Raw genomic sequence first — 27,646 nt, 5'->3', positions numbered from 1 at the left:
GGGGGAGGGAGTGAGTGTTGAGGGTGGGGGAGGGAATTAGTGTTGACAATGGGGGAGGGAGTGAGTGCTGAGGATGGGGAGGGAGTGAGTGTTGACAATGGGGGAGGGAGTGAGTGCTGAGGGTGGGGGAGGGAGTGAGTGTTGAGGGTGGGGGAGTGAATGAATGTTGACAATGGGGGAGTGAGTGAGTGCTGAGGGTGGGGGAGGGAGTGACTGTTGAGGGTGGGGGAGGGAGTGAGTGTTGACAATAGGGAAGGGAGCGAGTGCTGAGGATGGGGGAGGGAGTGAGTGTTGAGGGTGGGGGAGGGAATGAGTGTTGACAATGGGGGAGGGAGTGAGTGCTGAGGATGGGGGAGGGAGTGAGTGTTGAGGGTGGGGGAGGGAGTGAGTGTTGATGGTGGGGGAGGGAATGAGTGTTGACAATGGAGGAGGGAGTGAGTGCTGAGGGTGGGGGAGGGAGTGAGTGTTGAGATTGGGGGAGGGAGTGAGTGTTGACATTGGGGGAGGGAGTGAGTGCTGAGGATGGGGGAGGGAGTGAGTGTTGAGGGTGGGGGAGGGAATGAGTGTTGACAATGGGGGAGGGAGTGAGTGCTGAGGATGGGGGAGGGAGTGAGTGTTGAGGGGGGGAGGGAGTGAGTGCTGAGGGTGGGGGAGGGAGGGAGTTATGAGGATTGGGGAGGGAGTGAGTGTTGACAATGGGGGAGGGAGTAAGTGCTGAGGGTGGGGGATGGAGTGAGTGCTGAGGGTGGGGGAGGGAGGGAGTTCTGAGGATTGGGGAGGGAGTGAGTGCTGAGGGTGGGGGAGGGAGTGAGTGCTGAGGGTGGGGGAGGGAGTGAGTGCTGAGGATGGGGGAGGGAGTGAGTGCTGAGGGTGGGGGAGGGAGTGAGTGCTGAGGGTGGGGGAGGGAGTGAGTGCTGAGTGTGGGGGAGGGAGTGAGTGCTGAGGGTGGGGGAGGGAGTGAGTGTTGACAATGATGGAGGGAGTGAGTGCTGAAGATGGGGGAGGGAGTGAGTGTTGAGGGTGGAGGAGGGAGGGAGTGAGTGTTGAGGGTGAGGGAGGGAGTGCGTGTTGAAGGTGGGGGAGGGAGGGAGTGAGTGTTGAGGGTGGGGGAGGGAGGGAGTGAGTGTTGAGGGTGGGGGAGGGAGTGAGTGTTGAGGGTGGGGGAGGGAATGAGTGTTGACAATGGGGGAGGGAGTGAGTGCTGAGGATGGGGGAGGGAGTGAGTGTTGACAATGGGGGAGGGAGTGAGTGTTGAGGGTGGGGGAGGGAATGAGTGTTGACAATGGGGGAGGGAGTGAGTGCTGAGGATGGGGGAGGGAGTGAGTGTTGAGGGTGGGGGAGGGAATGAGTGTTGACAATGGGGGAGGGAGTGGGTGCTGAGGATGGGGGAGGGAGTGAGTGTTGAGGGTGGGGGAGGGAGTCAGTGCTGAGGGTGGGGGAGGGATTGAGTTCTGAGGATGGGGGAGGGAGTGAGTGTTGACAATGGGGGAGGGAGTGAGTGCTGAGGATGGGGGAGGGAGTGAGTGTTGACAATGGGGGAGGGAGTGAGTGCTGAGGGTGGGGGAGGGAGTGAGTTCTGAGGATGGGGGAGGCAGTGAGTGGTGAGGGTGGGGGAGGGAGTGAGTGCTGAGGATGGGGGAGGGAGTGAGTGCTGAGGGTGGGGGACGGAGTGAGTGCTGAGGATGGGGGAGGGAGTGAGTGCTGAGGGTGGGGGAGGGACTGAGTGTTGACAATGGGGGAGGGAGTGAGTGCTGAGGATGGGGGAGGGAGTGAGTGTTGACAATGGGCGAGGGAGTGAGTGTTGAGGGTGGGGGAGGGAGGGAGTGAGTGTTGAGGGTGGGGGAGGGAGGGAGTGACTGTTGAGGGTGGGGGAGGGAGGGAGTGAGTGTTGGCGATGGGGGAGGGAGTGAGTGTTGAGGGTGGGGGAGGGAGTGAGTGAGTGTTGAGGGTGGGGGAGGGAGGGAGTGAGTGTTGAGGGTGGGGGAGGGAGTGAGTGTTGAAGGTGGGGGAGGGAGGGAGTGAGTGTTGACGATGGGGGAGGGAGTGAGTGTTGAGGGTGGGGGAGGGAGGGAGTGAGTGTTGAGGGTGGGGGAGGGAGGGAGTGAGTGTTGAGGGTGGAGAGGGACTGAGTGAGTGTTGAGGGTGGGGGAGGGAGTGAGTGTTGACAATGGGTGAGGGAGTGAGTGTTGAGGGTGGGGGAGGGAATGAATGTTGACAATGGGGGAGGGAGTGAGTGCTGAGGGTGGGGGAGGGAGTGAGTGTTGACAATGGGGGAGGGAGTGAGTGCTGAGGATGGGGGAGGGAGTGAGTACTGAGGGTGGGGGAGGGAGTGAGTGCTGAGGGTGGGGGAGGGATTGAGTTCTGAGGATGGGGGAGTGAGTGAGTGTTGACAATGGGGGACGGAGTGAGTGCTGAGGGTGGGGGAGGGAGTGAGTGCTGAGGGTGGGGGAGGGAGTGAGTGCTGAGGATGGGGGTGGGAGTGAGTGCTGAGGGTGGGGGACGGAGTGAGTGCTGAGGGTGGGGGAGGGAGTGAGTGCTGAGGATGGGGGAGGGAGTGAGTGTTGACAATGGGGGAGGGAGTGAGTGTTGAGGGTGGGGGAGGGAGGGAGTGAGTGTTGAGGGTGGGGGAGGGAGTGAGTGTTGAAGGTGGGGGAGGGAGGGAGTGAGTGTTGAGGGTGGGGGAGGGAGGGAGTGAGTGTTGAGGGTGGGGGAGGGAGGGAGTGAGTGTTGAGGGTGCGGGAGGGAGGGAGTGAGTGTTGAGGGTGCGGGAGGGAGTGAGTGAGTGTTGAGGGTGGGGGAGGGAATGAGTGTTGACAATGGGGGAGGGAGTGAGTGCTGAGGATGGGAGAGGGAGTGAGTGTTGACAATGGGGGAGGGAGTGAGTGCTGAGGGTGGGGGAGGGAGTGAGTGTTGAGGGTGGATGAGGGAGTGAGTGTTGAGGGTGGGGGAGGGAATGAATGTTGACAATGGGGGAGGGAGTGAGTGCTGAGGGTGGGGGAGGGAGTGAGTGTTGAGGGTGGGGGAGGGAGCGAGTGTTGAGGGTGGGGGAGGGAGTGAGTGCTGAGGATGGGGGAGCGAGTGAGTGTTGAGGGTGGGGGAGGGAATGAGTGTTGACAATGGGGGAGGGAGTGAGTGCGGAGGATGGGGGAGGGAGTGAGTACTGAGGGTGGGGGAGGGAGTGAGTGCTGAGGGTGGGGGAGGGAGTGAGTGCTGAGGATGGGGGAGGGAGTGAGTGCTGAGGATGGGGGAGGGAGTGAGTGCTGAGGGTGGGGGAGGGAGTGAGTGCTGAGGGTGGGGGAGGGAGTGAGTGCTGAGGATGGGGGAGGGAGTGCGTGTTGACAATGGGGGAGGGAGTGAGTGTTGAGGGTGGGGGAGGGAGGGAGTGAGTGTTGAAGGTGGGGGAGGGAGTGAGTGTTGAGGGTGGGGGAGGGAGGGAGTGAGTGTTGAAGGTGGGGGAGGGAGTGAGTGTTGAGGGTGGGGGAGGGAGGGAGTGAGTGTTGAGGGTGGGGGAGGGAGTGAGTGTTGAGGATGGGGGAGGGAGTTATGTGTTGAGGGCGGGGGAGGGAGGGAGTGAGTGTTGAGGGTGGGGGAGGGAGGGAGTGAGTGTTGACGATGGGGGGGGAGTGAGTGTTGAGGGTGGGGGAGGGAGTGAGTGTTGAGGGTGGGGGAGGGAGGGAGTGAGTGTTGAGGGTGGGGGAGGGAGTGAGTGTTGAAGGTGGGGAAGGGAGGGAGTGAGTGTTGACGATGGGGGAGGGAGTGAGTGTTGAGGGTGGGGGAGGGAGGGAGTGAGTGTTGAGGGTGGGGGAGGGAGTGAGTGTTGAGGGTGGGGGAGGGAATGAGTGTTGACAATGGGGGAGGGAGTGAGTGCTGAGGATGGGGGAGGGAGTGAGTGTTGACAATGGGGGAGGGAGTGAGTGCTGAGGGTGGGGGAGGGAGTGAGTGTTGAGGGTGGGTGAGGGAGTGAGTGTTGAGGGTGGGGGAGGGAATGAGTGTTGACAATGGGGGAGGGAGTGAGTGCTGAGGTGGGGGAGGGAGTGAGTGTTGAGATTGGGGGAGGGAGTGAGTGCTGAGGATGGGGGAGGGAGTGAGTGTTGAGGGTGGGGGAGGGAGTGAGTGTTGACAATGGGGGAGGGAGTGAGTGTTGACAATGGGGGAGGGAGTGAGTGTTGACAATGGGGGAGGGAGTGAGTGCTGAGGGTGGGGGAGGGAGTGAGTGCTGAGGGTGGGGAAGGGAGTGAGTGTTGACAATGGGGGAGGGAGTGAGTGCTGAGGATGGGGGAGGGAGTGAGTGCTGAGGGTGGGGGAGGGAGTGAGTGCTGAGGATGGGGGAGGGAGTGAGTGCTGAGGGTGGGGGAGGGAGAGAGTTCTGAGGATGGGGGAGGGAGTGAGTGCTGAGGGTGGGGGAGGGAGTGAGTGCTGAGGGTGGGGGAGCGAGTGAGTGCTGAGGATGGGGGAGGGAGTGAGTGCTGAGGGTGGGGGACGGAGTGAGTGCTGAGGGTGGGGGAGGGAGTGAGTGCTGAGGATGGGGGAGGGAGTGAGTGCTGAGGGTGGGGGAGGGAGTGAGTGTTGACAATGGGGGAGGGAGTGAGTTTTGAGGGTGGGGGAGGGAGGGAGTGAGTGTTGAGGATGGGGGAGGGAGTGAGTGCTGAGGGTGGGGGAGGGAGTGAGTGTTGACAATGGGGGAGGGAGTGAGTGTTGAGGGTGGGGGAGGGAGGGAGTGAGTGTTGAGGGTGGGGGAGGGAGTGAGTGTTGAAGGTGGGGGAGGGAGGGAGTGAGTGTTGACGATGGGGGAGGGAGTGAGTGTTGAGGGTGGGGGAGGGAGGGAGTGTGTTGAGGGTGGGGGAAGGAGGGAGTGAGTGTTGAGGGTGGGGGAGGGAGTGAGTGTTGAGGGTGGGGGAGGGAGTGAGTGTTGACAATGGGGGAGGGAGTGAGTGCTGAGGGTGGGGGAGGGAGTGAGTGTTGAGGGTGGGGGAGGGAGGGAGTGAGTGTTGAGGGTGGGGGAGGGAGGGAGTGAGTGTTGAGGGTGGGGGAGGGAGTGAGTGAGTGTTGAGGGTGGGGGAGGGAATGAGTGTTGACAATGGGGGAGGGAGTGAGTGCTGAGGATGGGGAGGGAGTGAGTGTTGACAATGGGGGAGGGAGTGAGTGCTGAGGGTGGGGGAGGGAGTGAGTGTTGAGGGTGGGGGAGGGAGTGAGTGTTGACAATGGGGGAGGGAGTGAGTGCTGAGGATGGGGGAGCGAGTGAGTGTTGAGGGTGGGGGAGGGAATGAGTGTTGACAATGGGGGAGGGAGTGAGTGCTGAGGATGGGGGAGGGAGTGAGTACTGAGGGTGGGGGAGGGAGTGAGAGCTGAGGGTGGGGGAGGGAGTGAGTGCTGAGGATGGGGGAGGGAGTGAGTGCTGAGGATGGGGGAGGGAGTGAGTGCTGAGGGTGGGGGAGGGAGTGAGTGCTGAGGGTGGGGGAGGGAGTGAGTGCTGAGGATGGGGGAGGGAGTGAGTGCTGAGGGTGGGGGAGGGAGTGAGTGCTGAGGGTGGGGGAGGGAGTGAGTGCTGAGGGTGGGGGGGGGAGTGCGTGTTGAGGGTGGGGGAGGGAGTGAGTGTTGACAATGGGGGAGGGAGTGAGTGCTGAGGGTGGGGGAGGGAGTGAGTGTTGACAATGGGGGAGGGAGTGAGTGTTGAGGGTGGGGGAGGGAGTGAGTGCTGAGGATGGGGGAGGGAGTGAGTGCTGAGGGTTGGGGAGGGAGTGAGTGTTGACAATGGGGGAGGGAGTGAGTGTTGAGGATGGGGGAGGGAGTGAGTGTTGAGGGTGGGGGAGGGAGGGAGTGAGTGATGAGGGTGGGTGAGGGAGTGAGTGCTGAGGGTGGGGGAGGGAGGGAGTGAGAGTTGAGGGTGGGTGAGGGAGTGAGTGTTGAAAATAGGGGAGGGAGTGAGTGTTGAGGGTGGGGGAGGGAGTTATGTGTTGAGGGCGGGGGAGGGCGGGAGTGAGTGTTGAGGGTGGGGGAGGGAGGGAGTGAGTGTTGACGATGGGGAGGGAGTGAGTGTTGAGGGTGGGGGAGGGAGTGAGTGTTGAGGGTGGGGGAGGGAGGGAGTGAGTGTTGAGGGTGGGGGAGGGAGTGAGTGTTGAAGGTGGGGAAGGGAGGGAGTGAGTGTTGACGATGGGGGAGGGAGTGAGTGTTGAGGGTGGGGGAGGGAGGGAGTGAGTGTTGAGGGTGGGGGAGGGAGTGAGTGTTGAGGGTGGGGGAGGGAATGAGTGTTGACAATGGGGGAGGGAGTGAGTGCTGAGGATGGGGGAGGGAGTGAGTGTTGACAATGGGGGAGGGAGTGAGTGCTGAGGGTGGGGGAGGGAGTGAGTGTTGAGGGTGGGTGAGGGAGTGAGTGTTGAGGGTGGGGGAGGGAATGAGTGTTGACAATGGGGGAGGGAGTGAGTGTTGAGATTGGGGGAGGGAGTGAGTGCTGAGGATGGGGGAGGGAGTGAGTGTTGAGGGTGGGGGAGGGAGTGAGTGTTGACAATGGGGGAGGGAGTGAGTGTTGACAATGGGGGAGGGAGTGAGTGTTGACAATGGGGGAGGGAGTGAGTGCTGAGGGTGGGGGAGGGAGTGAGTGCTGAGGGTGGGGAAGGGAGTGAGTGTTGACAATGGGGGAGGGAGTGAGTGCTGAGGATGGGGGAGGGAGTGAGTGTTGACAATGGGGGAGGGAGTGAGTGCTGAAGATGGGGGAGGGAGTGAGTGTTGACAATGGGGAGGGAGTGAGTGTTGAGGGTGGGGGAGGGAGGGAGTCAGTGTTGAGGGTGGGGGAGGGAGTGAGTGTTGAAGGTGGGGGAGGGAGGGAGTGAGTGTTGAGGATGGGGGAGGGACTGAGTGTTGAGGGTGGGGGAGGGAATGAGTGTTGACAATGGGGGAGGGAGTGAGTGTTGAGGGTGGGGGAGGGAGTGAGTGCTGAGGATGGGGGAGGGAGTGAGTGTTGAGGGTGGGGGAGGGAGTGAGTGCTGAGGGTGGGGGAGGGATTGAATACTGAGGATGGGGGAGGGAGTGAGTGCTGAGGGTGGGGGAGGGAGTGAGTTCTGAGGATGGGGGAGGGAGTGAGTGCTGAGGGTGGGGGAGGGAGTGAGTGCTGAGGGTGGGGGAGGGAGTGAGTGCTGAGGATGGGGGAGGGAGTGAGTGCTGAGGGTGGGGGACGGAGTGAGTGCTGAGGGTGGGGGAGGGAGTGAGTGCTGAGGATGGGGGAGGGAGTGAGTTTTGAGGGTGGGGGAGGGAGGGAGTGAGTGTTGAGGATGGGGGAGGGAGTGAGTGTTGACAATGGGGGAGGGAGTGAGTTTTGAGGGTGGGGGAGGGAGGGAGTGAGTGTTGAGGATGGGGGAGGGAGTGAGTGCTGAGGGTGGGGGAGGGAGTGAGTGTTGACAATGGGGGAGGGAGTGAGTGTTGAGGGTGGGGGAGGGAGGGAGTGAGTGTTGAGGGTGGGGGAGGGAGTGAGTGTTGAAGGTGGGGGAGGGAGGGAGTGAGTGTTGACGATGGGGGAGGGAGTGAGTGTTGAGGGTGGGGGAGGGAGGGAGTGTGTTGAGGGTGGGGGAAGGAGGGAGTGAGTGTTGAGGGTGGGGGAGGGAGTGAGTGTTGAGGGTGGGGGAGGGAGTGAGTGTTGACAATGGGGGAGGGAGTGAGTGCTGAGGGTGGGGGAGGGAGTGAGTGTTGAGGGTGGGTGAGGGAGTGAGTGTTGAGGGTGGGGGAGGGAATGCATGTTGACAATGGGGGAGGGAGTGAGTGCTGAGGGTGGGGGAGGGAGTGAGTGTTGAGGGTGGGGGAGGGAGTGAGTGTTGAGGGTGGGGGAGGGAGTGAGTGTTGAGGTTGGGGGAGGGAGGGAGTGAATGCTGAGGATGGGGGAGCGAGTGAGTGTTGAGGGTGGGGGAGGGAATGAGTGTTGACAATGGGGGAGGGAGTGAGTGCTGAGGATGGGGGAGGGAGTGAGTGCTGAGGGTGGGGGAGGTAGTGAGTGCTGAGGGTGGGGGAGGGAGTGAGTGCTGAGGATGGGGGAGGGAGTGAGTGCTGAGGGTGGGGGAGGGAGTGAGTGTTGACAATGGGGGAGGGAGTGAGTGTTGATGATGGGGGAGGGAGTGAGTGCTGAGGGTGGGGGAGGGAGTGAGTGTTGACAATGGGGGAGGGAGTGAGTGTTGAGGGTGGGGGAGGGAGTGAGTGCTGAGGATGGGGGAGGGAGTGAGTGCTGAGGGTGGGGGAGGGAGTGAGTGTTGACAATGGGGGAGGGAGTGAGCGTTGAGGATGGGGGAGGGAGTGAGTGTTGAGGGTGGGGGAGGGAGGGAGTGAGTGCTGAGGGTGGGGGAGGGAGTGAGTGCTGAGGGTGGGGGAGGGAGTGAGTGCTGAGGGTGGGTGAGGGAGTGAATGTTGAGGGTGGGGGAGGGAGTGAGTGTTGAGGGTGGGGGAGGGAGGGAGTGAGTGTTGAGAGTGGGGGAGGGAGGGAGTGAGTGTTGAGGGTGGGGGAGGGAGTGAGTGTTGAGGATGGGGGAGGGAGTGAGTGTTGACAATGGGGGAGGGAGTGAGTGTTGCGGGTGGGGGAGGGAGTGAGTGCTGAGGATGGGGGAGGGAGTGAGTGTTGACAATGGGGGAGGGAGTGAGTGTTGAGGGTGGGGGAGGGAGTGAGTGCTGAGGGTGGGGGAGGGAGAGGGTGTTGAGGGTGGGGGAGGGAGTGAGTGCTGAGGGTGGGGGAGGGAGTGAGTGTTGAGGGTGGGGGAGGGAGGGAGTGAGTGTTGAGAGTGGGGGAGGGAGGGAGTGAGTGTTGAGGGTGGGGGAGGGAGTGAGTGCTGAGGATGGGGGAGGGAGTGAGTGTTGACAATGGGGGAGGGAGTGAGTGTTGAGGGTGGGGGAGTGAGGGAGTGAGTGCTGAGGGTGGGGGAGGGAGTGAGTGCTGAGGGTGGGGGAGGGAGTGAGTGCTGAGTGTGGGTGAGGGAGTGAGTGTTGAGGGTGGGGGAGGGAGTGAGTGTTGAGGGTGAGGGAGGGAGGGAGTGAGTGTTGAGAGTGGGGGAGGGAGGGAGTGAGTGTTGAGGGTGGGGGAGGGAGTGAGTGTTGAGGATGGGGGAGGGAGTCAGTGTTGACAATGGGGGAGGGAGTGAGTGTTGCGGGTGGGGGAGGGAGTGAGTGCTGAGGACGGGGGAGGGAGGGAGTGAGTGTTGAGGGTGTGGGAGGGAGGGAGTGAGTGTTGAGGGTGGGGGAGGGAGTGAGTGCTGAGGATGGGGGAGGGAGTGAGTGTTGACAATGGGGGAGGGAGTGAGTGCTGAGGGTGGGGGAGGGAGTGAGTGTTGAGAGTGGGGGAGGGAGTGAGTGTTGAGGGTGGGGGAGGGAGTGAGTGTTGAGGGTGGGGGAGGGAGTGAGTGCTGAGGATGGGGGAGGGAGTGAGTGTTGAGGGTGGGGGAGGGAGTGAGTGCTGAGGATGGGGGAGGGAGTGAGTGTTGACAATGGGGGAGGGAGTGAGTGTTGAGGGTGGGGGAGGGAGTGAGTGCTGAGGTTGGGGGAGGAAGTGAGTGTTGAGGGTGGTGGAGGGAGTGAGTGTTGAGGGTGGAGGAGGGAGTGAGTGCTGAGGGTGGGGGTGGGAGTGAGTGTTGAGGTTGGGGGAGGGAGTGAGTGTTGAGGGTGGGGGAGGGAGTGAGTGAGTGTTGTGGGTGAGGGAGGGAGGGAGTGAGTGTTGAGGGTGGGGGAGGGAGGGAGTGAGTGTTGAGGGTGGGGGAGGGAGTGAGTGTTGAGGGTGGGGGAGGGAGGGAGTGAGTGTTGAGGGTGAGGGAGGGAGGGAGTGAGTGTTGAGGGTGGGGGAGGGAGGGAGTGAGTGTTGAGGGTGGGGGAGGGAGGGAGTGAGTGTTGAGGGTGGGGGAGGGAGTGAGTGTTGAGGGTGGTGGAGGGAGTGAGTGTTGAGGGTGGGGGAGGGAGTGAGTGTTGAGGGTGTGGCTTGGCCAGCAATGGTGGGGCGAAGGGAGTGCCGGATGCACAAGAGGCCAAAGTTAGGGGAACTCGGCTAAAAGGAGTTTCCATCTTGGGTTGGCAGCACTTTGAGCACTCAGGAATCATGGTCCTTGGAAAAGTGAAGCCTTACCTCCTTTGGACTCGATGCTTGGAATGCCGTGCATGATGACATGATGTAGAAACAGAGGCTTGTTGTTCATCTTGATTGTGCCGGAGAGAAGTCCACTGAAATAATGGACATACCTGCACCAAGAGAAGGGCATCATGGTTAGATACCGAGTAAATTCCTCTCTACACTGTCCCATCAAACCCTCCCAGGGCAGGTACAGCACGGGTTAGATACAGAGTAAAGCTCCCTCTACACTGTCCCATCACACACTCCAGGGCAGGTACAGGGGGTTAGATACAGAGTAAATCTCCCTCTACACTGTCCCATCAAACACTCCCAGGGCAGGTACAGGGGGTTAGATACAGAGTAAATCCCCCTCTACCCTGACCCATCAAACACTCCCAGGGCAGGTACAGCACGGGGTTAGACACAGAGTAAAGCTCCCTCTACACTGTCCCATCAAACACTCCCAGGGCAGGTACAGGGGGTTAGATACAGAGTAAATCCCCCTCTACACTGTCCCATCAAACACTCCCAGGGCAGGTACAGCACGGGGTTAGATACAGAGTAAAGCTCCCTCTACACTGTCCCATCAAACACTCCCAGGGCAGGTACAGGGGGTTAGATACAGAGTAAATCCCCCTCTACACCGTCCCATCAAACACTCCCAGGGCAGGTACAGCACGGGGTTAGATACAGAGTAAAGCTCCCTCTACACTGACCCATCAAACCCTCCCAGGGCAGGTACAGGGGGTTAGATACAGAGTAAATCCCCCTCTACACTGTCCCATCAAACACTCCCAGGGCAGGTACAGGGGGTTAGATACAGAGTAAAGCTCCCTCCACACTGTCCCATCAAACACTCCCAGGGCAGGTACAGGGGGTTAGATACAGAGTAAAGCTCCCTCTGCACTGTCTCATCAAACACTCCCAGGGCAGGTACACCACAGGGTTAGATACAGAGTAAAGCTCCCTCTACACTGTCCCATCAAACACTCCCAGGGCTGGTACAGGGGGTTAGATACAGAGTAAAGCTCCCTCTACACTGTCCCATCAAACACTCCCAGGGCAGGTACAGGGCGTTAGATACAGAGTAAAGCTCCCTCTACACTGTCCCATCAAACACTCCCAGGGCAGGTACAGGGGGTTAGATACAGAGTAAAGCTCCCTCTACACTGTCCCATCAAACACTCCCAGGGCAGGTACAGCACGGGTTAGATGCAGAGTAAAGCTTCCTCTACACTGTCCCATCAAACACTCCCAGGGCAGGTACAGCACGGGGTTAGATGCAGAGTAAAGCTCCCTCTACACTGTCCCATCAAACACTCCCAGGGCAGGTACAGCACGGGTTAGATACAGAGTAAAGCTCCCTCTACACTGTCCCATCAAACACTCCCAGGGCAGGTACAGGGGGTTAGATACAGAGTAAAGCTCCCTCTGCACTGTCCCATCAAACACTCCCAGGGCAGGTACACCACAGGGTTAGATACAGAGTAAAGCTCCCTCTACACTGTCCCATCAAACACTCCCAGGGCAGGTACAGGGGGTTAGATACAGAGTAAAGCTCCCTCTACACTGTCCCATCAAACACTCCCAGGGCAGGTACAGGGCGTTAGATATAGAGTAAAGCTCCCTCTACACTGTCCCATCAAACACTCCCAGGGCAGGTACAGGGGGTTAGATACAGAGTAAAGCTCCCTCTACACTGTCCCATCAAACACTCCCAGGGCAGGTACAGCACGGGTTAGATACAGAGTGATGCTCCCTCTACACTGTCCCATCAAACACTCCCAGGGCAGGTACAGCACGGGGTTAGATACAGAGTAAAGCTCCCTCTACACTGTCCCATCAAACACTCCCAGGGCAGGTACAGGGGGTTAGATACAGAGTAAAGCTCCCTCTACACTGTCCCATCAAACACTCCCAGGGCAGGTACAGGGGGTTAGATACAGAGTAAAGCTCCCTCTGCACTGTCCCACTGTGCAGGCAGAGAATGATGTTCTACCAGCAGTGTTGGGGCCTCAACTATTGAGAACCGACATGAATGATTTATATGAGGGGACTGAGTGTAACGTATCCACTGATGATACAAAGTTAGTTGGGAAAGTAAGCTGTGAGGAGGACGCAAATTGGCTGTAGAGGGATATCCACAGGGCAGGAACATGGCAAATGGAATATAACGTGGAGAAATGTGACACTATCCACTTTGGTTGGAAAAATAGAAAAGCAGAATATTTAAAAAATAATAACTTTTATTCATATAGCGCCTTTAACGTAGTAAAACATCCCAAGGTGTTCACAGCAGTCTCACAACACGTCAGATGTTGGGAATGTAAAAGAGGTTAATGGCTCGGGTCTGAAGCAGCCACCAAAATATGCGCGCAGATAGACACAGGTAAAATACTCAATAATGGAAATTGATATTACATTGTAAATAATACAATAAGCAGTATACAATAGTCAAACCGGTATACTAAAGAGTAATTATAATTAAACAAAGTGAAATAATATATACAATAATTATACATTAGATTAACATTAGAAAATCAGTAATTGAAGCAAATTAAACGGTGAGAGATTGGGAAGTGTTGGTGTTCAGAGGGACCTGGGTTCCTTGTACACCAGTCACTGAACGTTAACCTGCAGGTACAGCAAGTGATTAAGAAAGCAAATAAACAGGAAAAATGAAAGACTTGCATTTATATAGCACCTTTCACACCACCGGACACCTCAAAGCGCTTTACAGCCAATGAAGTACTTTTGGAGTGTAGTCACTGTTGTAATGTGGGAAACGTGGCAGCCAACTTGCGCACAGCAAGCTCCCACACACAGCAATGACCAGATAATCTGTTTTGTGTTATGCTGATTGAGGGATAAATATTGGCCCCAGGACACCGGGAAGAACTCCCCCTGCTCTTCTTCGAAATAGTGCCATGGGATCTTTTATGTCCACCTGAGAGGGCTGACGGGGCCTCGGTTTAACGTCTCATCTGAAATACGGCCCCTCCGACAGTGCAGCGCTCCCTCAAATCGCTGGAGAAATATCACCAACGATGTCGCCGCAAGATCCTACAAATCCCCTGGGAGGACAGACGCACCAACGTTAGCGTCCTCGACCAGGCCAACATCCCCAGCATCGTAGCACTGACCACACTCGACCAGCTCCGCTGGGCAGGGCCACATTGTCCGCATGCCCGATACGAGACTCCCAAAGCAAGCGCTCTACTCGGAACTCCTTCACGGCAAGTGAGCCAAAGGTGGGCAGAGGAAACGTTACAGGGACACCCTCAAAGCCTCCCTGATAAAATGCAACATCCCCACCGACACCTGGGAGTCCCTGGCCAAAGACCGCCCTAAGTGGAGGAAGTGCATCCGGGAGGGCGCTGAGCACCTCGAGTCTCATCGCCGAGAGCATGCAGAAACCAAGCGCAGGCAGCGGAAGGAGCGTGTGGCAAACCAGTCCCACCCTCCCCTTCCCTCAACCACTGTCTGTCCCACCTGTGACAGGGACTGTGGTTCTCGTATTGGACTGTTCAGTCACCTAAGGACTCACTTTTAGAGTGGAAGCAAGTCTTCCTCGATTCCGAGGGACTGCCTATGATGATGATGATGGAGTGTCAGCCTAGATTTATGTGCTTAAGTCCCTGGAGTGGGACTTGAACCACAACCTTCTGATTCAGTGGCGAGAGTGCTGCCCACTGAGCCATGGCTGACAGCTGATGGTATGTTGGCATGTATTATCAGAGGTTTGGAGTGTTAGAGTAGGGAGGTGTTACTACAGTTGTATAGTTCCCTGGTGAGACCACACCTGGAGTTTTGTGTACAGTGTCGGTCTCCTTACCTAAGGAAGGATATACTTGCCATAGAGGGAGTGCAACGAAGGTTCACCAGACTGATTCCTGGGATGGGGGGATTGTCTTATGAGAAGAGATTGAGTAGACTGGGCCTATATTCTCTAGAGTTTAGAGGTGATCTCATTGAAACATACAAAATTCTTACAGGGCTTGACAGGGTAGATGCAGGGAGGGTGTTTCCCCCCGGGCTGGGGAGTCTAGAACCAGGGGTCACAGTCTCAGGATAAGAGGTCGGCCATTTAGGACTGAGATGAGGAGGAATTTCTTCACTCAGAGGATGGTGAATCTTTGGAATTCTCTGCCCCAGAGGGCTGTGGAGGCTCAGTCTTTGAGTATAATCAGGGCAGAGATCGCTAGATTTTTGGACTCTCGGGGAATAGAGGGATTGGGAATCGGGCGGGAAAGCGGAGTTGAGGTTGAAGATCAACCGTGATCTTATTGGATGGCGGAGCAGGCTCGAGGGGCCGAATGGCCCACTCCTGCTCCTATTTCGATGTTTGGAGTCTTGATGCCTCATTCCAGAGTGGTATTTGACACAGACTTTGTAACAGTGAGTTAGATAAACAGCTCAAATTAAAATGTAGAACGCCCAACAACACAAACTGACTTGCTCGCAGAATATTAAAAACAGAGATAGATGACATGCTTTGGGTCACGTGAGGAGGTCTTCCATCAAGCTCATTATTCTCACAATTCAGCCGGCTACCCCTCTTAAAATGCGACTTGGGAAGACAGCTGCCCAGCGCCTGTCTGCGTGTCACTCACCTTCTCTGCGACGGCTGGCCTACAGGTAGGACTTTGTCCTCGTAGAATTTCTTCATGGCGAATCGGTCCAAAGCCTGATCAGCACTAGGGAGTGAGGAACAGGAAATCTTACCATCTGACTGACTGTTACACCAGGGATATATTCCATGAAATGTTCAACCAGGAACACAGGATTACGTGCGATAAGCACACACTACTGCATATATAATAAATACAAGGCCATAGTACTGTCAATCATTCCCAGAGCATGTACAGATACAGAGTAAAGCTCCCTCTACACTGTCCCATCAAACACTCCCAGGGCAGGTACAGGGGGTTAGATACAGAGTAAAGCTCCCTCTACACTGTCCCATCAAACACTCCCAGGGCAGGTACAGGGGGTTAGATACAGAGTAAAGCTCCCTCTACACTGTCCCATCAAACACTCCCAGGGCAGGTACAGGGGGTTAGATACAGAGTAAAGCTCCCTCTACACTGTCCCATCAAACACTCCCAGGGCAGGTACAGGGGGTTAGATACAGAGTAAAGCTCCCTCTACACTGTCCCATCAAACACTCCCAGGGCAGGTACAGGGGGTTAGATACAGAGTAAAGCTCCTCTACACTGTCCCATCAAACACTCCCAGGACAGGTACAGCACGGGGTTAGATACAGAGTAAAGCTCCCTCAATACTGTCCCATCAAACACTCCCAGGGCAGGTACAGGGGGTTAGATACAGAGTAAAGCTCCCTCTACACTGTCCCATCAAACACTCCCAGGGCAGGTACAGGGGGTTAGATACCGAGTAAAGCTCCCTCTACACTGTCCCATCAAACACTCCCAGGGTAGGTACAGCATGGGTTAGATACAGAGAAAATCTCCCTCTACACTGTCCCATCAAACACTCCCAGGGCAGGTACAGGGGGTTAGATACAGAGTAAAGCTCCCTCTACACTGTCCCATCAAACACTCCCAGGGCAGGTACAGGGGGTTAGATACAGAGTAAAGCTCCCTCTACACTGTCCCATCAAACACTCCCAGGGCAGGTACAGCACGGGGTTAGATACAGAGTAAAGCTCCCTCTACACTGTCCCATCAAACACTCCCAGGGCAGGTACAGTCAGTAACCATGTACCAGAGCACTGTCCTGAAATTGGTCGTGTTTGACATTACTGCTGAAGATTATAAACCACTGCAGCCCCACTGCATTGTAAAGCAGTTACAATGCTTTGAATGAGAACAGAGTTAGTACTGTGTGACGGCTCCCATACCTGGCGGATATGTTGCTGTAATGCATATAGGCGGCGATAACCACTCCCGTCCGCCCACGGTCTCCCTGTGGTAATGAAACAGGCAATAGATTCAGTGCAAGGAAATCACTTAGAATACAACCATTTTACCTTACCTCTGCTTTTGTGAAAGCGTAAATGGAAAGACTTGTATCTATATGAGGGAGGAATTTGTGAACTTGCATTAATCAATTGTGGCAGTAAGAGGGGATTAAACAGGTGGGTAGGGTCAGTGATAGGGAGAGTGTACACGGGCTGTGGGAGGGGATTGAATGGGTGGGTAGGGTCTGTGATAGGGGAGCGTGTACACAGGCTGTGGGAGGGGATTGAATGGGTGGGTAGGGTCAGTGATAGGGAGAGTGTACACGGGCTGTGGGAGGGGATTGAATGGGTGAGAGGATCTGTGATAGGGAGAGTGTACACGGGCTGTGGGAGGGGATTGAATGGGTGAGAGGATCTGTGATAGGGAGAGTGTACACGGGCTGTGGGAGGATTCACTGGGTGGGTAGGGTCTGTGATAGGGGAGTGTACATGGGTTGTGGGAGGATTCACTGGGTGGGAGGGTCTGTGGTAGGGAGCGTGTACACGGGCTGTGGGAGGGGATTGAATGAGTGGTAGGGTCTGTGATAGGGGAGTGTACATGGGTTGTGGGAGGATTCACTGGGTGGGTAGGGTCTGTGATAGGGAGAGTGTACATGGGTTGTGGGAGGATTCACTGGGTGGGTAGGGTCTGTGATAGGGGAGTGTACATGGGCTGTGGGAGGGGATTGAATGAGTGGGAGGGTCTGTGATAGGGAGAGTGTACACGGGCTGTGGGAGGGGATTGAATGGGTGGGAGGGTCTGTGATAGGGAGAGTGTACATGGGTTGTGGGAGGATTCACTGGGTGGGTAGGGTCTGTGATAGGGAGAGTGTACACGGGCTGTGGGAGGATTCACTGGGTGGGAGGGTCTGTGATAGGGAGAGTGTACATGGGTTGTGGGAGGATTCACTGGGTGGGAGGGTCTGTGATAGGGAGAGTGTACATGGGTTGTGGGAGGATTCACTGGGTGGGTAGGGTCTGTGATAGGGGAGTGTACATGGGTTGTGGGAGGATTCACTGGGTGGGTATGGTCTGTAATAGGGGAGTGTACATGGGTTGTGGGAGGATTCACTGGGTGGGTAGGGTCTGTGATAGGGGAGTGTACATGGGTTGTGGGAGGATTCACTGGGTGGGAGGGTCTGTGATAGGGGAGTGTACATGGGTTGTGGGAGGATTCACTGGGTGGGTAGGGTCTGTGATAGGGAGAGTGTACATGGGTTGTGGGAGGATTCACTGGGTGGGTAGGGTCTGTGATAGGGGAGTGTACATGGGCTATGGGCCTTTTGTTGTGGTAGTGAGACAGTACAGGAGGTGCTGATATTCCACTGATGGCCCCACAATCCTGCTCAGTTGGTGATAAAAGATGTCATGGCTATCCGTGGAAGAAGAGCAGTGCCAATGTTTGTCCCTCAACCAACATCACGAAAACTCGTCCTTCATCCCATTACTGTGTGTGAGACGTTGCTGTGTGACATTGCTGGCTGCCTTTAGCTACAAAACAAGTGACAAAAGTTCAAAAATAATCCCTTGGCTGTGAAGCACTTTGGGATATGAAGATGGAAAGGTGCTATATGAATGCAAGTTCTTTGCTTCAGTGTCTGGTGAAGGGGCATCTGTCCCCAACACAGTTCTGAAAATTGTAATGATCCGAGATTACCCGGTCATTATCACATTGCTGTGTGTGGGAGCTTGCTGTGCACAAATTGGCTGCTGTGTTTCCTACATTACAACAGTGACTACACTCCAAAAGTACTTCATTGGCTGTAAAGTTCTCTGAGGTTGTGAAAGGCGCTATATAAATGCAAGTCTGTCTTTAATTGCCTTTGGGAAGGTGTTGAGCCTCCGCCTTGAACCGGCCGATATATTTCCCAGTCGGGACGGTGTGTGACTGGGAGGGGAACGTGGAGGTGATGGTGTTCCCATGGGCCTGCTGCCCTTGTCCTTCTAGGGGGTAGAGGTCACGGGATTACTTTTACTTAACGTGGAAAGATGTTTGGGATACGAGAGGGGAAATCGCAGGGGACGGGCAGTCTCTGTCTGCTGTCTGCGATGGGAAGTGTCGGGGGCTCTCGCTGTGTCGGAGTGCCTCCGTGCAGAAAGACTCAACATATCCCATCTCAGATTCCTGACTCAGCCGTTCCCCTGGCAACGGAGCTCATCAACGGCTCGAGAGTTCAGGAGGCCTTGTTATTCTACAGGTGAGATCCGATATGGCTGTAAAGTATCCTCTAACAAGGCCTCTCTAATGCTTTTAGTTGTGAATATCAGCTAGCCAAGCCCGAGAAATTAAATGCATCCCATCAATTTAGCTCCCGACGGACATTTTTCGCACCATTCCCGCCTCCCAGAGCGGAACAATCTTTCACCAATTTCTCAGATTTCTTTTGGTTCGGGCTGAGGGAGCAGGCTTCGCCAATCAGCGTCGCTCCTGAGTACAGAACAGATGCTGAAAGCCCCCGATGGTAACTGGGGGCGTGCCACTCGAATGGGGCCAGCGGACAGAGAATGTTAAACGAGCCAATGTAAGGCCAGGGGCCATTTTAACTCCCAGCTCTCATTGAAACAGACCAGGCCTGAGGACTGTCAGACCCACGGGAACCCTCCCCGACAAGGTGGAGGAGAAGCTGGGATTATTCTCCTTCGAGCAGAGAAGGCTAAAGGAAGCTCTAATAGAGGTGTTCAAAATCAATAAGGGATTTTGTTTAAAAAAAAGAAAAAGACTTGCATTTCTATAGCGCCTTTCACAACCACCGGAAGTCTCAAAGCGCTTTAGAAACAATAAAGTGTTTTTGGAGTGTAGGCACTGCTGTATTGTGGGAAACGTGGCAGCCAATTTGCGCACAGCAAGCTCCCACAAATAGCAATGTCATAATGACCGGATAATCCATTTTTGTCATGTTGATTGAAGGATAAATATTGGCCCCAGGACATCAGGGTAACACCCCCTGCTCTTCTTTGAAATAGTGCCATGGGATCTTTTATGTCCACCTGAGTGAGCAGACAGGGTCTTGATTTAACGTCTCATCCAAAAGACAGCACCTCCAACAGTGCAGCGCTCCCTCAGTACTGCCCCTCCGACAGTGCGGCGTTCCCTCAGTACTGCCCCTCCGACAGTGCAGCACTCCCTCAGTACTGCCCCTCCGACAGTGCGGCGCTCCCTCAGTACTGCCCCTCCGACAGTGCGGCGCTCCCTCAGTACTGCCCCTCCGACAGTGCGGCTCTCCCTCAGTACTGCCCCTCCGACAGTTCGGCGCTCTCTCAGTACTGCCCCTCCGACAGTGGGGCGCTCCCTCAGAACTGCCCCTCCGACAGTGCGGCGCTCCCTCAGTATTGCCCCTCCGACAGTGCGGCGCTCCCTCAGTACTGCCCCTCCGACAGTGCAGCGCTCCCTCAGTACTGCCCCTCCGACAGTGCGGCACTCCCTCAGTATTGCCCCTCCGACAGTGGGGCGCTCCCTCAGTACTGCCCCTCCGACAGTGCAGCACTCCCTTAGTACTGCCCCTCCGACAGTGCTGCATTCCCTCAGTACACCCCCACCGACATTGCGGCGCTCCCTCAGTACTGCTCTTCCAACAGTGCGGCACTCCCTCACTACAGACCACCAAACAGTAGTAGTGAGGTTGGGGACAGCATCAAACAAGAAATTAGGGATGTGTGCAACAAAGGTACAGCAATTATCATGGGCGACTTTAATCTACATATTGATTGGGCTAACCAAACTGGTAGCAATACGGTGGAGGAGGATTTCCTGGAGTGTATTAGGGATGGTTTTCTAGACCAATATGTCGAGGAACCAACTAGAGAGCTGGCCATCTTAGACTGGGTGATGTGTAATGAGAGAGGACTAATTAGCAATCTTGTTGTTCGAGGCCCCTTGGGGAAGAGTGACCATAATATGGTAACATTCTTTATTAAGATGGAGAGTGACACAGTTAATTCAGAGACTAGGGTCCTGAACTTAAGGAAAGGTAACTTCGATGGTATGAGGCGTGAATTGGCTAGAATAGACTGGCGAATGATACTTAAAGGGTTGACGGTGGATAGGCAATGGCAAACATTTAAATATCACATGGATGAACTTCAACAATTGTACATCCCTGTCTGGAGTAAAAATAAAACGGGGAAGGTGGCTCAACCGTGGCTAACAAGGGAAATTAAGGATAGTGTTAAATCCAAGGAAGAGGCATATAATTGGCCAGAAAAAGCAGCAAACCTGAGGACTGGGAGAAATTTAGAATTCAGCAGAGGAGGACTAAGGGTTTAAGTAGGAGGGGGAAAATAGAGTATGAGAGGAAGCTTGTTGGGAACATTAAAACTGACTGTAAAAGCTTCTATAGATACGTGAAGAGAAAAGATTAGTGAAGACAAATTTAGGTCCCTTGCAGTCAGATTCAGGTGAATTTATAACGGGGAACAAAGAAATGACAGACCAATTGAACAAATACTTTGGTTCTGTCTTCACTAAGGAAGATACAAATAACGTTCGAGAAATACTAGGGGACCAAGGGTCTAGTGAGAAGGAGGAACTGAACGATATCCTTATTAGGTGGGAAATTGTGTTCGGGAAATTGATGGGATTGAAGGCCGATAAATCCCCAGGGCCCGATAGTCTGTATCCCAGAGTACTTAAGGAAGTGGCCCTAGAAATAGTGGATGCATTGGTGGTCATTTTCCAACATTCTATAGACTCTGGATCAGTTCCTATGGACTGGAGGGTAGCTAATGTAACACCACTTTTTAAAAAAGGAGGGAGGGAAAACAGGTAATTATAGACCGGTTAGCCTGACATCAGTAGTGGGGAAAATGTTGGAATCAATTATTAAAGATGTAATAGCAGCGCATTTGGAAAGCAGTGACAGGATCGGTCCAAGTCAGCATGGATTTATGAAAGGGAAATCCTGCTTGACAAATCTTCTAGAATTTTTTGAGGATGTAACAAGGGGGAGCCTGTGGATGTGGTGTACTTCGACTTTCAAAAGGCTTTTGACAAGGTTCCACACACGAGATTGGTGTGCAAAATTAAAGCACATGGTATTGGCGATAATATATTGACGTGGATAGAGAACTGGTTTGCAGACAGGAAGCAGAGAGTGGAGATAAACGGGTCCTTTTCAGAATGGTAGGCAGTGACTATGGGGTGCCGCAGGGCTCAGTGCTGGGACCCCAGCTATTTACAATATACATTAATGATTTAGACAAAGGAATTGAATGTAATATCTCCAAGTTTGCAGATAACACTAAGCTGGGTGGCGGTGTGAGCTGTGAGGAGGATGCTATGAGGCTGCAGGGTGACTTGGACAGGTTAGGTGAGTGGGCAAATGCATGGCAGATGCAGTATAATGTGGATAAATGTGAGGTTATCCACTTTGGTGGCAAAAACACGAAGGCAGAATATTATCTGAATGGTGACAGATTAGGAAAAGGGGAGGTGCAACGAGACCTGGGTGTCATGGTACATCAGTCATTGAAAGTTGGCATGCAGGTACAGCAGGCGGTGAAGAAGGCAAATGGCATGTTGGCCTTCATAGCTAGGGGATTTGAGTATAGGAGCAGGGAGGTCTTACTGCAGTTGTACAGGGCCTTGGTGAGGCCTCACCTGGAATATTGTGTTCAGTTTTGGTCTCCTGTTCTGAGGAAGGACATTCTTGCTATTCAGGGAGTGCAGCGAAGGTTCACCAGATTGATTCCCGGGATGGCTGGACTGTCATATGAGGAGAGACTGGATCAACTGGGCTTGTATTCACTGGAGTTTAGAAGAATGAGAGGGGATCTCATAGAAACGTATAAAATTCTGACGGGATTGGACAGGTTAGATGCAGGAAGAATGTTCTCGATGTTGGGGAAGTCCAGAACCAGGGGTCACAGTCTAAGGATAAGGGGTAAGCAATTTAGGACCGAGATGAGGAGAAACTTCTTCACCCAGAGAGTGGTGAACCTGTGGAATTCTCTACCACAGAAAGTTGTTGAGGCCAGTTCGTTAGATATATTGAAAAGGGAGTTAGATGTGGCCCTTACGGCTAAAGGGATCAAGGGGTATGGAGAGAAAGCAGGAAAGGGGTACTGAGGTGAATGATCAGCCATGATCTTATTGAATGGCAGTGCAGGCTCGAAGGGCCGAATGGCCTACTCCTGCACCTATTTTCTATGTTTCTATGTACTGCCCCTCCGACAGTGCAGCACTCCCTCAGTACTGCCCCTCCGACAGTGCGGCACTCCCTCAGTACTGCCCCACCGACAGTGCGGCACTCCCTCAGTAATGCCCCTCCGACAGTGCGGCACTCCCTCAGTACTGCCCCTCTGACAGTGCGGCACTCCCTCAGTACTGCCCCTCCGACAGTGCGGCGCTCCCTCAGTACTGTCCCTCCGACAGTGCGGCGCTCCCTCAGTACTGTCCCTCCGACAGTGCGGCACTCCCCCAGTACTGCCCCTCCGACAGTGCAACACTCCCTCAGTACTGTCCCTCCGACAGTGCCGCACTCCCTCAGTACCGCCCCTCCGACACTCCCTCAGTACTGTCCCTCTGACAGTGCGGCACTCCCTCAGTACTGTCCCTCCGACAGTGCGGCACTCCCTCAGTCCTGCACTGGGAGTGTGGGCCAAGATTTACTGAAATCCCAGTCGGGGACCTGAACCCACAACATTCTGATGCGAGAGTGCTGCCCACTGAGCCACAGCTGACACGGTTGAGCAAATAGAGAGAAACTGCTCTGGCAAGTGGGAACTGGGGTCATCGATTTAAAATAATTGGCAAAAGAACTCGAGGTGAAATGGAGAGCAATTTCTGCACACACAACTTTGCTCATATCTGCAATGCAAGTGGGCCTGTACTGGGAGAGGACAGATTTTCAGGACTATGGGGAAAAAGCCGGGGTGTGGGACTAAATGAATGTCTCTTCTCTCAGGAACAACCGGCTGGATGGGCTCCTGCTGATTTGTCAGGTCCCCTGGTTCTGAAGTCGGTGAAATGGAGGGGGAGACAAGGGGAATCTGAAGGATTCCCTGTGGGAACCAGAACTTCGCTCCTGCTCTTCCCGGAGCCCCCAAGGAAACCTTTCATGAAATAAAATGATTTTAGTTTCTTGGCCCATGAATCCTCCGCTGGTTTCCGCCGGCAATGCTGCAGAGCCACAGTTACAGGCCCCGAGAGTCGGAGGCCCTGATATTCCAGCTCGCTGGTGCCCTCCTCAGGCTGCACCTTGTATCTGCGCTGTGTGTGTGCTCACCGAGGCACACGGGAAATCCACATCCCGCAACGGGGCTCAGAGACCACCGATCCCTCGTGTCACAAACTGAGCTATGGGGCCAAGGACGGAGGAACCTTCCGCTAGCAACGCACAAATGAGAGGGGCCCCTATTGAATGACATTAGTGATACCCGCCCTCCTGTATGGAGCTGAGCCATGGACGATGTACAGAAGGCACCTCAAGTCGCTGGAGATATATCACCAACGATGTCTCGGTAAGATCCTGCAAATCCCCTGGGAGGACAGACACACCAACATCAGTGTCCTCGACCAGGCCAACATCCCCAGTATTGAAGCACTGACCACACTCGATCAGCTTCGCTGGGCAGGCCACATAGTACACATGCCAGACACGAGGCTCCCTAAACAAATGCTTTATGCGGAGCTCCCTCATGGTAAATGAGCCAAAGGAGGACAGCGGAAACGTTATAAGGACCACCCTCAAAGCCTCCCTGGTAAAGTGTGACATCACCACTGACACCTGGGAGACCCTGGCCGCAGACTGCCCGAGGTGGAGAAAGTGCATCCGGGAGGGTCTTCGAGCCTCAACGCAAGGAGCGTGAAGAGGCCAGGCGCAGGCAGCGGAAGGAGCGCGCGGCAAACCAGCCCCACCCTCCCCTTCCCCCGACGAATGTCTGTCCCACCTGTGACAGGGTCTGTGGCTCTCGTATCGGACTGTTCAGCCACCAGAGAACTCACTCTGGGAGTGGAAGCAAGTTCTCCTCGATTCCGAGGGACTGCCTATGATGGTGAGTTCTGAGCGACTACAGACTCCAGGTTGAATCACGGCTGCAGGGCGAGGGGCCTCCTGGGGAGAACTGCAGAAGGCCATGTATTGATAACCCTGACAGCAGCAAGCAGTGTTATCAATACCTGGCGAGGGGCATGGTCAGGGTGAGGGGCTTCAGCTACAAGGACAAATGAGAGAAGCTGGGGGATTTTCCCCCGAGGGCAGAGAAGATTAAGGGGAGATTTAATAGCGGTGTTCAAAATCGTGATGCGTTTTCTGCAGCAGGCTCCCCCTGATCCACGTTAATGCCCCCCTTGACCCCCGGAAAGGTGGACGGCGAGGTGGGAGCTGGGGTGAAAGGTCGAGCCAATGCTCCACCCTGACCCCCCCCCCCCCACAGGGGCCGAGGAGTCTGAACCGTCGCCTTGGCACAGCATTAGGGACCGAGAGGTCAACACAGGGACATGGAGGCCATTCCCATCGGGTGCGTTGTTCTCTGTACACTCTCCGTGGCTCATTCAGAACAGAGACCCCCGAGGTGCTCCTTGTAGAGAGCCACCATGGGCTCGAATGGGCCGAACGGTGATGGTGGGCTGGGCCTTGGTCGTGATCAGCTGTTTGAAGGTTTGATACCAACCGAGTGGTCACTTCAGAGTCAATTATGTTGGTGTGGGTCTGGAGTCACCTATAGGCCCAGACCGGGTAAGGATGGCAGGCTTCCATCCCTTTGTTTTCGGCAGTCGAGGAAGACTCGCTTCCGCACCGTGAGTTCTCAGGTGACAGATGAGCCCAATACGGGACCCGCAGTCTCTGTCACAGGCGGTGTCTGGGGCAGCCGCTGGTTGTTGGGACGGGAGGGTGGGACTGGTTTGCCGCACGCTCCTTCCGCTGCCTGCGCTTGGTTTCTGCATGCTCTCGGCGATGAGACTCGAGGTGCTCAGCGCCCTCCCGGATGCTCTTCCTCCACTTAGGGCGGTCTTTGGCCAGGGACTCCCAGGTGTCGGTGGGGATGTCGCACTTTATCAGGGAGGCTTTGAGGGTGGTCCCTTGTAACGTTTCCTCTGCCCACCTTTGGCTCGCTTGTCAGGTCGGAGTTCCGAGTAGAGCGCTTGCTTTGGGAGTCTCGTGTCAGGGGCATGCAGACAATGTGGCCTGCCCAGCGGAGCTGGTCGAGTGTGGTCAGTGCTTCAATGTTGGGGATGTTGGCCTGATATAGAACGCTGGTGTCTGTCCTCCCAGGGGATTTGCAGGAATCTTGCGGAGTCAGTGCTGGTGGTATTTCTCCAGTGTTTTGAGATACCTGCTGTACATGGTCCATGTCTCTGAGCCATACAGGAGGGCGGGTATCACCACTGCTCTGCAGACCATGATCTTTGGTGCCGGGTTTGAGGGCCTGGTCTTCAAACGCTCGCTTCCTCAGGCGACCGAAGGCTGTACTGGCGCACTGGAGGCGGTGTTGGTCTACGTGTAACCAACAACTTGTTCCCTGATCTGACCTTCCCCCGCCCACTGGGTCTTGCTTAGGGCGGCAATGTCTTCATCGAAACGCCCGAGTTCCCAGGCAACAAAAGCAGTGGGACGTTCCGGTCTGTTGCTGTTGGGGATGTCCAGGAGGATCCTGACATTCCAGGTCCCTCAACTTCATTGAGGATGCCTGTGAGTGAATTCTTTCAACGTGGGGTGGCTATTGCATGCTGGCTACCACACGGGCTTGACAGAGCCAGGTCTTGGCAAAGGTTTCCAAGACAACTGGAGACCAGCCTCCGCTGACGGGCCCTAGTACACAGCACGGGCCTAATCCTTCCCTAAAGGACAGTAGTGAAAAAGTTGGGTTTTTGTGACAATCCAACAGCTTCATGGTCATTTTTACTGACCAGCTTTTCATTTCCAGAATTTATTTCAGCTGAATTGAAATTGAAAAAGCACCATGATGGGATTTGAACCCCAGATCTCTGGATTATTAGCTCAGTAACAGAACCATAACACAAACGTAGTCCTGTTGGAACGGACAGGAGAATGCAGACCACACAGTGTCTGGTCTGTCGTATACGCTAGTCCCAGGGCTCGTTCTCTCATTTGTGACTTGTATGCGGACGCGGGTTAGGAAATTCTGCTTCTTGGTACCTGCTTCCCCACTAACGGCCCGCTCTGTAGGTCCTCAGTGCAGGAAAAATCCCTCGACACTCACTTTCTGGCCTCGGGTGAGACACGCGATCACTTGGGCGCAGTCCCAGGGGTCGTGGAACCCGAATCGCAGCAAGTGGCAGAAGCTCGAGGAGAACAGGAGTCCGATAATCCCGGCTAGTGTAGCCTGCGGATGTGTGGTCATAGATTAAAGAGATCAAATGGAGGCAAGCACATCAGTGTGGGACAGGAGTCACCAATAGGCCCAGGCCGGGGTAAGAACAAAAGGTTTCCTTCCCTGAAGGACATCAGTCAATCTGACAGCTTCATGGCCATTTTTACCGAGACCAGCTTTTTATTTCCAGAGTTTTTAATGCTAATTTCAAATTCTCGCACTGCCGCGGTGAGATGTGAACTCACGTTCTCTGGTTTGTTCGTCCAGTAACTAGACAGGGAGAGGAAGATTTCAGGTCCCTTACCTTGTTGTGAATGACCACCACATGCTGCAGGTCAGAGTTCAGCCAGGTGTCCATGGCCTTGCAGATGCTACAGATCTTGTCCAGAGGAGGGGCATGGAGATCAGGCCAACCAAAGTCCACCACCTGCAATGGTAAGAACCCAGCTTTGGTTAAAAAACCCAGGCTGCAGACACGATGCAGTACGCGCTCTCGTCACCAGGGAGCAGCATCGCCCCGTCCCTCCACTGACGGACAGAATTGGGCCATTGAACCGAGAGCAAGTTCCCACCACTCGAGTACAACAATCCCCCCGCTCACAGGCCCGAGGGTCTCTGGCCCAGCTTTCGGCCATCCTCTCCTGCAAGGCCCTGATTCTCATTATACTAGGGCCAAGCCTCCAGGTACCTCACCCAGCGGCTCCTCACTAACGTGCAAGTCTGGACACCGAGGGTTAATACAAATGTAAGAGCGTTAACAATCGGAGCGGCAGTCGGACATCCGTCCCTCGAGCCATTTGTGGCAGAGCAGGCTCGAGGGGGCTGTGGCTGACACTGGCTCCTGTTTCTTATAATATCATCGACCTCAACTCCACTCTCTCGCCCAATCCCCATATCCCTCGATTCCCATGAGTCCAACAATCTATCGATCTCCGCCTTGAATATACTCAGAGCCTGAGCCTCCACAGCCCTCTGGGGCAGAGAGTTCCAGAGATTCACCACCCTCTGAGCGAAGAAATTTCTCCTCATCTCAGTCAATGGCCGACACCTTATCCGGAGACTGTGACCCCTGGTTCTAGACTCCCCAGCCCAGGGGAAACACCCTCCCCGCATCTATCCTGTCAAACCCCCTCAGAATCTTACAAACCCAACCACGGTGTGCGTCGAAACCAAGGCTGGACATGGTCAGTCCCACACAGTGTGAGGTCAGCTAACCCAGCCCAGGCCAGGGAGAGACCCTGAAACCTCACAGTCTGACACCCGGTGTAGTGATTGTGGACACAGTCTGACACCTGGTGTAGTGATTGTGGACACAGTCTGACACCTGGTGTAGTGATTGTGGACAC

General features: G+C 55.3%; 1 protein-coding gene across 9 annotated transcripts in view; it reads right to left on the bottom strand.

The window, feature by feature from the left end:
- Positions 1–27,646, bottom strand: part of LOC139259631 (tensin-1-like) — an 875,917-nt gene that overhangs the window by 200,083 nt on the left and 648,188 nt on the right. For all 9 annotated transcript variants that reach the window (XM_070875129.1, XM_070875131.1, XM_070875130.1 and 6 more), the window contains 4 exons: positions 26,605–26,727; positions 15,930–15,994; positions 14,680–14,763; positions 10,082–10,194 (listed from right to left, as the gene is read on the bottom strand). In XM_070875129.1, coding sequence (XP_070731230.1) covers positions 10,082–10,194; positions 14,680–14,763; positions 15,930–15,994; positions 26,605–26,727 — 385 coding nt within the window. The remainder of the gene's footprint in view (positions 1–10,081; positions 10,195–14,679; positions 14,764–15,929; positions 15,995–26,604; positions 26,728–27,646) is intronic.

Source organism: Pristiophorus japonicus, chromosome 3 (genome assembly GCF_044704955.1).
Source record: "Pristiophorus japonicus isolate sPriJap1 chromosome 3, sPriJap1.hap1, whole genome shotgun sequence".
Classification (NCBI taxonomy): Eukaryota; Metazoa; Chordata; class Chondrichthyes; family Pristiophoridae; genus Pristiophorus; species Pristiophorus japonicus.
Note: the sequence above shows the minus strand (reverse complement) of the source record. Positions and strands in the feature narration are given on the sequence as shown.